This window comes from Berghia stephanieae, chromosome 12 (assembly GCF_034508935.2).
Source record: "Berghia stephanieae isolate SIO BIC M18660-M18661 chromosome 12, UCSD_Bste_1.3, whole genome shotgun sequence".
In the NCBI taxonomy this organism is placed as follows: Eukaryota; Metazoa; Mollusca; class Gastropoda; order Nudibranchia; family Aeolidiidae; genus Berghia; species Berghia stephanieae.
Genome location: NC_088371.1, coordinates 22,008,887 through 22,018,886, shown reverse-complemented (window position 1 = coordinate 22,018,886; position 10,000 = coordinate 22,008,887). Strand labels below are relative to the sequence as shown.

The following is a 10,000-nucleotide window of genomic DNA, read 5'->3' as shown; positions in this document are numbered from 1 at the left end:
CATAAGAACGGAGTTCATCTGACTCCAGTTCTATTTCGGTGGCCTAGAAAAACTTTACTTTCTTGTATCAGTTTATCATTTCTTTTGAATTTATTTCAAATTGGTGAATATTTTTCCTTCTACCTTATGTGACGCAGCCACTTATTATAAAAGCTGATTAATTTAATCTTCATTACTCACTTTTCTCAAGAACTTACGCTTGACAGCCATAAAATTCCACCCCGTCATATTATCTATGTTTTCGAGATTCATAATTTACTCTCAGGACTTTGTGGAGCACGTCACTAATTTTGATTTCAGCCATTAAGACGCCGGAGCTTCCTTTGTCACCTTTTCCAGTTGAATTACTGTCAAGAATTTATTCAGCCCGGGCCGGTCAGAGGAAAAACTGCAACTACTCTAAGACTGGAAGTGGAACCTCACAAGTCCACGTTCAAGCTCTAACATTATTATCATCTCATCAAGATCGCGTTAGATATGGAATATTGTCATATTCTCATTTGTTACATTCATTTATAATAAAACTCATTTAATTAAAATCTACCTTTCTATTCATATCATCTTAAACAAATCGTCATTTGTTCTTATTTTTCAAAGTAACAAGTAAATTTTGGGGTCTTTTATTTATCACATCTTTATTTTATAAATGAAGTCGAGTGAGCTCTAGAGCGCTCATCAGACCATGACAATGATGATGATGATGATGATGATGATGATGACGATGATGATGATGATGATGATGATGATGATGATGATGACTTACCATCCAAAAGCCAAGCGTTAGGGCGATATGGTGTAGCCTTAGATGTTGTCATAGCTGTGGTCACTGGAACAAACAAATAAGTGAGAAATGAATTTTGGGCTGACTCTAAGATATATATATATATATATATATATATATATATATATATATATATATATAATATATATATATATATATATATATAACATATATATATATATATATATATATATATATATATATATATGTTGGGGTTTTTTCTTTTAGTTTGAAATAATTTTCCCTAAATGAAATGATTGTCGAATTCATGGTTATAGTATTTTTGGTTTTCTGATTAGTTGACATTGGTGAGTACTTGGTTTGAGTTCCGCTACGAAGAGCGTAAAGTGGAATTTTTGAAGAGTATCTATACTCACATTATGTCATCATATCATATCTATATCGAGTACCTTGCGGGTAACAAACAGCATTGCATCTTTAGCAAAACATTGTAATAATATTGTGTTTTTTCTGTTGACTGAAGAAGAGTTTTGAACCCGAAACGTTCCGTGTTTTGGTGTTGTGTTCTCTTTTTTCAAAGCTCATATATTATTTTTGCCTATTACTTTTTATAGTTCACTACTTATAGAAGCTTAGTATCTCTATAGCCTTAATAGAGGCGATGTCTTCCTATAGGGAATGAGATTGACTATGGGTGACGTCCAATCAAGGGACTCTACTCTTCCGCTAATCTCATTCCCTATAGGTTCAATGTTGATGTGGATCGGGTTCCCTTATAAAACACTTTTATTACTTAACCCTCTCCTTACCACCTACAGCAAAATCGTCACATTTGTTACGACCCAATATACATATTTTCTCATTCAGATTTATTTTGTACATCACAATGATCTTGTTTAATTAATAAGAACATAAAGTAGTTTTGTAGAGAGATTGTTTGAGTTTTAAAAATCAATTTTTCTGCTGTGTAAGTCTGCCATTTTGGGAAAATACTGAAAATGGTCGGTAAGGAGAGGGTTAAATAACATTTCGTAGATACTTCATCAGACATGACGTAATCAAATCAGTTTTCAGGCTACACTTTCATAGCTAACATTTTCTAGACTGATTCTTGATTATCAGACATTTTACAACTGGATATTACCTAATGTGATATCTTCTTGACTGACTTCAACCTCACCCGTAAACTCAACTTTTTTTGGCGAACATATTTCAGCCTGGCCTATTCTAAAAATATATAACGCTATTTTGACTTCTTCTTGCATATATTTTCAACCTAAGTATCCTATTTTTTAAAAACAACTCTTCTTACATAGTATCTTTTACTGCATGGACCAAAAATATTTTTCCTCTTTCAGTTTAAATACCAATAGCGACTGAACGTATTGACAGATTGCAAAGTGATACTAAGTTCCTAGAAGCTGTAGAAAGCAATAACGAATAATGACTAGGTGGGGTTCCTGACCTCCCATAGTGGGCAGGGAGATACATACTGCGTCTTCGATCCCCTTATATCTGTTTTCCAATTGCTTTCTGTCTTTGTCTTGGAATGAAATTACTTGGTTTTTGTCCTGGCTGGGAGGGAAACAGTCAAATGCATAGGTATTGTTTTGGTAGAAGATATTTTTTTCTTGTAAATCATCTCTCTGTTATGTATTATTATATTTGTTATTTTAAATGTATAATGTAAGCATTTGAGTGTATTTCTCTTTGTTGGATTTTGTGCTTGTGTCCGGATGAGACTTATAGATGATCTCAAACTAAGTACATTGGTGATACGCTCATGGAATCTACATCTGATCCCTATTTGTTCCCAGTTCCCCTATGTCTTACTTTCTTTTGGCTGCTTTAATTGTACAATTCTAGAACTTTTTACTATCCCATTTTCTTCCCTTTTATGGCGCTGATATAACCTACATGTGTTGTAAGCGCGTAAAACCCTTAAAAACAAAACAAAACAAAAAATAATGAATATAACAGCTTCCCCCAAAAAATCCCAAAGACCAAACGATTCGGGTAAAAAAAAAAACTTCTTCAGTCAACAACTAAACACAATTAAAACATAAATGCATTACATTATAAATACCTTACCATCAATAACTGAAATAATTAATCAGTCACTGCAAACTGGTATCGTCCCCTTTTGTTTTAAGACAGCTCTGGTTACCCAACTGTTAAAGAAACCTTCTTTAGACCAAAATGATTTTAAAAACTACAAACCCGTTTCACACCTTCCCTTTATTTAAAAAATCCTGGAAAAAACAGTTCTTCAATAATTAAATTTACATTTAAAATGGCATGATCTATATGAGCCATTCCAATCAGCTTACAGGGAAAACCATAGCACCGTGACTGCGCTGTTACTATTAAGAGTAAATTGAGCATTTATATAGCGCAATATCCACTTAACGTGCTCAATGCGCTTTACAAAGGGTCCCTGGTCAACAGCAACATTTAACATGTAGGACGAGACATGACGCCTGTTAGGCGATATTACAATTTTTCGGACAAAGACAACGCTGTTAACGGCCAGGTACTCATTTTTCACCTGAGTACGGTGAGAGAATGTGAGTAAAGAGTCTTTTCCAAGGACTCAACTATGCGCCGAGCGAGGCTCGAACCCATGACCTTCCGATCCGAAAGCGAGTGTCATACCACTAGACCACATAAAAAAAGAGTAGTAAATAATTTGATTTTAAATGCTGACAAAAATAAGGTGAACATTTTATGTTTGTTGGACTTATCGGCTGCATTTGACACGATCAACCATAACATTGTGTTGAATCGACTCGAACGTCTTTTTGGTATCAAGCGATTACACGTATTTTTCGTAACAGTATGCAGGTCTGTTCAAGATAGACTTACTGTTTTCAAAATCCGTCATATTCCAGAAATCTGTTCCGTTGGCATTGTCAGTCATATTCAACACGTTAGTGACTAAAAGAATTTTAAAAAAGGAAAGAAACATTATTTCAAAAATTGATTTATTTTTTAACCTCGGGAGTAAGAGATATCCAACGTTTGACGTCATTTTGCCAGTTTATTTTTATCGTCTTCTTCTGCTTCTTATATATACATACATATATATATATATATATATATATATATATATATATATATATATATATATATATATAATATATATGCTAAATATAGTGTTGGAGAAGGTGAGAATGGGAAGAAAACTGATCGATAACAGTTAAGAGGCAGTTACGCTTTCTGGGACATGTGTGGAAAAGAGACGGAATAGAAAAGTTGGTAACATCTGGGATGATCGAAGGGAAGAGAGCTAGAGGAAGACAAAGAATGACTTATCTAAATAACCTAAGACTGGCCAAATGTGACTTTAAAAGCAACACAGATTTCATGCGCACCGCAGAGGATCGTTATTCGTGGAGACAACTGACCGGCAACGTGCTCAAGAGCACAAGCCACGATGGATGATGATGAAATATACGCATATGGATATTGACCTTTAAGTTATTGGCAAAAATAAATAAATAAATAAATAAATAAATAAATAAATAAATAAATAAATAAATAAATAAGTAAATAAATAAATAAATTATAATACTGATTAAATAAATCAATAATAAAAAAAGAGATAAGATAATTTAAGACATATATTTTAATAAATTAATCATCATCATCATGTAGTTCCATATCTGAAGCAGACGTCGGAGGTCATCTTCCGCCAAGCTGATCTATCTCTTGCCAATTCTATTAAAGCAGCGCCACCTTTCTCAGCTTCATCTGTCCAAGTTCTTATCCCTTTCAAATAAGTTATTCTTTGTCTTCCTCTTATTCTTTTTCCATTCATCTTTCCAGTCAAGGCGAGTACTTCCAAACCAGGGTGGCGGATAATGTGTTCTAAAAATTCCATTTGGCGTTTGATGATTTTTGTTATCAGTGATCTTTTTCTGTTTGCCATTTCTAAAATTTCTTCATTTCTTTTCCTTTCCACCCATGACACCCTCATCATTCTTCTGTAAAACCACATTTCCGCTGCCTCCAGTCTTTTAACCATGGTCTTGTTTATGGTCCAGCTCTCACAACCATATAGCAGCACAGACAGTACATAGCAATCCAGGACTTTGATTTTTGTTTTCATGTTAATATTCCTGTTTTTCATAATTGTATGCAGCTGGTTGAATGCATTCTTCGCCATACCTATTCTTTTCTTTATTTCACAATCTGATTTTCCATTGGATGTTACATTGAAGCCTAAATATTTGAAACATTCAACTTGTTGTATTGTTTGTCCTCTGCTAGTTATTACACACATCAATAATACATAAAATGAATATATTATTGCTTATAAAAAATTCACAAACAAGTAAATAATTTAAATCTTAACAACACACAAAATCATACTCAGTCAAATAAAACAGATACAAATAGCGGATATATAATATACGATTTTTACATATTTCGGAATTCAAAACGTGTTCCCAATCACTACACGAGCTTGCGAGTGTGCGTTTGGAACAAAGTTCGCGTTTGGAACAAAGTTCGAATTCCAAAACGCAAGAGTGTTAGAAATATTTTATTCTACCCCTTCATCGATTCTGGTTTTATTATCGCTTTAAAGAAGATCTTTTCAAAAAAAATATACGACACTTCGTTTTAAAATATCAAATTTTAGCGAAATGGTATTGTAAATTGGACATCCTAACTCGTTGCTATATATGGTAAAGCGTAGACTAATATTATTTTTCTTCTTTCTCTTCTTCTTCCTTCTTCTTCTTCTTCTTCTTCTTCTTCTTCTTCTTCTTCTTCTTCTTCTTCTTCTTCTTCTTCTTCTTCTTCTTCTTCTTCTTCTTCTTCTTCTTCTTCTCATTTATTTATTATTATTATTATTATTATTATTATTATTATTATTATTATTATTATTATTATTATTATTATTATTATTATTATTATTATTATTTATTATTATTATTATTATTATTATTATTATTATTATTATTATTATTATTATTATATTATTATATTATTATTATTATTATTATTATTATTATTATTATATTATTATTATTATTATTATTATTATTATTATTATTATCATTTATTATTATTTATTATTTACCTGCGCCCATCATGGAAAGTGTTGAGTTATCCATGGTGTTGTTCTATGGAAAGGGACGGAGAACAATGGAATAAAGGATTAGAAATGGAGAGTGATGATGATATTTGACAATGTTATTGACAAATACATGAAGGCAAATATTCATAGTATAATAGTATTAGTAGTAAAGGGCTTTAAGAACGTTTAGTGGATATTGCTCTATATACAAGCTCAAGATAGTATATATTATGATAATGTTAAGCATGAAAACGGTGATGACGATGATGATGATGATGATGATGATGATGATGATGATGATGATGATGATGATGATGATGATGATGATGATGCTGCTGCTGCTGATGATGATGATGATGATGATGATGATGATGATGATGATGATGATGATGATGATGATGATGATGATGATGATGATGATGATGATGATGATGATGATGATGATGATGATGATGATGCATATATATTTGATTACAACTTACATTTTAATATCTGCTTCCCAATCAAAACATCATCTAGACAGTATTCTTCCTTGATCCTCAAGCCAACTACCTAGTTCCATGCCCTAAGCCATCTCTTTTATAATTCAGAGGCAACAGGGCGGGGCTCAATCCATTGTTTCAAGAGTCATTGGAACTCCTTAGCTTACTGAATCAATACGTTTCTCGTTATGACCTATGATGGTTTCATCGACCCAGTAAACAACTGGATGCAAGACTCTTGACATTTTTAATGATATAATATAATATTGTAACCCATCGACTGATGAACTAATGGACTGATGAACTGATTAACATTAAGTGATAGACTAATGCACTGATGGGCTTATGCACTGATTAACTGATGGTCTGAAAGACTGATAGACTGATGGATTGATGGATGGATGGATGGACTGGTGGACTGATAGACTGGTGGCCTGATGGACTGATGAATTGATTGACTGATGGAGGGATGATCTGATGGACTAATAAACTGATAGACTGATGGACTGATGAACTAGTGGACTGATAAACTTATTGGCTGATGAGCTGATGAACCGATGGACTGATGGACTAATTGACAGATGAACCGATGGACTAATTGACAGATGGACCGATGGACTGATGGACTAATTGACAGATGAACCGATGGACTGATGGACTAATTGACAGATGGACTGATGGACTAATTGACGGATGAACCGATGGACTAATTGACTAATTGACAGATGAACCGATGGACTGATGGAATAATTGACAGATGAATCGATGGACTGGTGGACTAATTGACAGATGAACCGATGGACTGATGGACTAATTGACAGATGGACTGATGGACTAATTGACGGATGAACCGATGGACTAATTGACTAATTGACAGATGAACCGATGGACTAATGGGATAATTGACAGATGAACCGATGGACTGATGGAATAATTGACAGATGAACCGATGGACTGATGGACTAATTGACAGATGAACCGATGGACTGATGGAATAATTGACAGATGAATCGATGGACTGATGGACTAATTAACAGATGGACTGATGGACTAATTGACGGATGAACCGACGGACTGATGGACTAATTGACAGATGAACCGATGGACTGATGGAATAATTGACAGATGAACCGATGGACCGATGGACTAATTGACAGATGAAGCGATGCACTGATGGACTAATTGACAGATGGACTGATGGACTAATTGACAGATGGACTGATGGACTAATTGACGGATGAACCGATGGACTGATCGACTAATTGACAGATGAAGTGATGGACCGATGGACTAATTGACAGATGAAGTGATGGACTGGTGGTCTGATGAACTGAAGAATTAATGGACTGATAGACTGATCGCTGATGGGCTAGTAGACTAATTGACTGCCTGATGAACTGATGAACTAATGGACTAGTTGACTGAAGAAGTGATGGGTTAATGGAAAGATGAACGGATGAACTGATGGCCTGATGAACAAATGGACTGATGAGTTGATCGAATGATGGACTGATTGACTGATGGGCTAAAGGACTGATGAACTGATGGAATGATCAATTATTAACTTGGATTGAACAGCAATTGACAATAGAATTTTAATTTCAATATTTTGGTAAGGATTATTTGAGACGCCGCCTCAGAACGATATTAAATTACGATGAGCGAGATGTCAAAATTATATTCATTAAACCAAACACAAAATTAAACCAAGTCTCATACATGAAGAAAAGGACTAGAACTTCAACTCTTAGGGTTTAAATTATCCAACATTGTGCCGAGTTGAAATGTTGGGCCACGTATAAACTTATAATGTTTATTCTTTACGTATTACGTTTCTTTTCCCCAAAAAAATAAAAACTTGAGCTTTTGTATAGCGCAATATCGACTAAACGTGCTCAAAGCGCTTTACAAAGGGTCCCTGACCAATAGCAACACATAACATGTAGAACGAACATGGCACCTGTTAGGCGAAAATTCATATTTTTTCCGACAGAGACAACAATGTTAACGGCCAGGTACTCATTTTACACCTGAGTTCGGTGAGAGAATGTTAGTGAAGAGCCTTTTCCAAGGACTCAACTATGCGCCGAGCCGAACCCAGGACCTTCCTATCCGATAGCGAGTGTCATACCACTAGACCACATCTTCTTCTTTTAGGTTCCATGCCTGGTCCAGGCTTCGGATACTGCATGAATTATCTCTCTCCATTCCTCCCTGTCTCTTGCTTTTTCAAACAGCTCTTGGATTGTTAGGTTGGTGAAGCCCTTCAGTTGGTCTATGAGTGTTTTTCTTTGTCTCCCCAGGGCGCGTTTACCAGGTATTTTTCCACAACTTGCCAGGTATTCATTTTTATCTTTCCTTACTATGTGTCCGAAAAAAGGATAGTTGTCGATCCGCTATCCTTTGTTGGTATGTTTGTTTTAGCACTTCTTCGTTCGTTTTGTGTGCAGTATACGATATTCTCTGCATCCTTCTCAAGCACCACATTTCAAAAGCTTCAATGTTCTTTTGTGTTTCTGCATTTGTAGTCCAGCTTTCGCATCCGTATAACAAGATTGGCCACACGTAGCACTTCAAGACTCGGAATCTAATCCCGAACGACATCTGTTTGTTTTTCAAAATGTTTCCCAGGTCCATGAAGGCCTGTTTGGCTTGAGTTATTCTTGCTCGTATGTCTCGGTTACATCTTCCATCTGTTGCCACTATTGAACCTAGGTTCAATAGTGACTAGACCACATAGCCGCAGTAAAATAAATAAACTTAGCCCGAGTCTGAAAAGCTTGGCTATTCAATTGAACTTCCAGCCTCTAGATGACCCCTGCCGTGTGTGATCGTGGCCTTCGTTAAATCATGGCCTGACACTGACCAACAAATGACGTCAAAATACAAGTCTTTGGCCACAAAAGAAAACAAATCGTGAGTTGTATTCAACAGTTCAGCCATCGGGATCACTTGTTTCCATGACGACTACTAAATATTACTCACGAGGCGGTCCACAAACCTAAAAAAAATGTGTTTATATTCTAATTATTTTTTTAATCGGTCTCTCCACCGATAGAATCTCTAGATTTATCATTTTAATAAATAAATGTATGTCATCTAAATCAACCTGAGATGTTGCCGTTTTGAAGCCGTAGGTCACATAATATGCAAAATCCAATAAACGCTTTATGTCAACAGAAATAACCACTGTCCAATAATTAACAAAAATGAATAAACAGACCTAGTCGTTCTGGGGTTTTAGATAATCGTTTTATGTTTTCCTTGATTATTTGTTGTTGGCTGAAGAAGGGTTTGGAGCCCGAAACGTTCCATGTTTTAGTATTTTGTTCTATTTTTGGAATCTGTTATTATATTCCTTTTTGTTTATTACTTTATACAGTCCACAACTTCTAGCAGCTTAGTATTACTTACAGTATAACTGTCCAAATAAGGAATTTAAGTATTAAAAATTACCCGCAAAGGTGATGGCAAAATTAAGTTGCAATATTTTAACCACTAGGACAGACCTACCCAGTACTACGAAAGATTTGTAGAAATACGAAATTTTTGGCTCCAGCTACAGAACTGCAATCGCCTCATTGACTCAATAAAATCTTATTGAGAAGGAAAGCTTAATTCCGTAGAACCTATATTCAGGACTTTGAACCGTTCTTGGGGTAATGCTGAAAGCAAATTTGTTATTTAAAG

At 34.8% G+C, this 10,000-nt stretch overlaps 1 protein-coding gene across 1 annotated transcript in view; it reads right to left on the bottom strand.

The window, feature by feature from the left end:
• The window catches only part of LOC144957713 (uncharacterized), a 28,761-nt gene extending 22,361 nt beyond the window's left edge, over positions 1-6,400 (bottom strand). Inside the window, exons 1-4 of the mRNA XM_078889090.1 lie at positions 6,311-6,400; positions 5,832-5,874; positions 3,608-3,679; positions 764-826 (exon numbers count right to left, since the gene is read on the bottom strand). Of these exons, the coding sequence (XP_078745216.1) occupies positions 764-826; positions 3,608-3,679; positions 5,832-5,865 (169 nt within the window). The 5' untranslated portion in view covers positions 5,866-5,874; positions 6,311-6,400. The remainder of the gene's footprint in view (positions 1-763; positions 827-3,607; positions 3,680-5,831; positions 5,875-6,310) is intronic.
• Between the last annotated feature and the right edge of the window lie 3,600 nt (positions 6,401-10,000).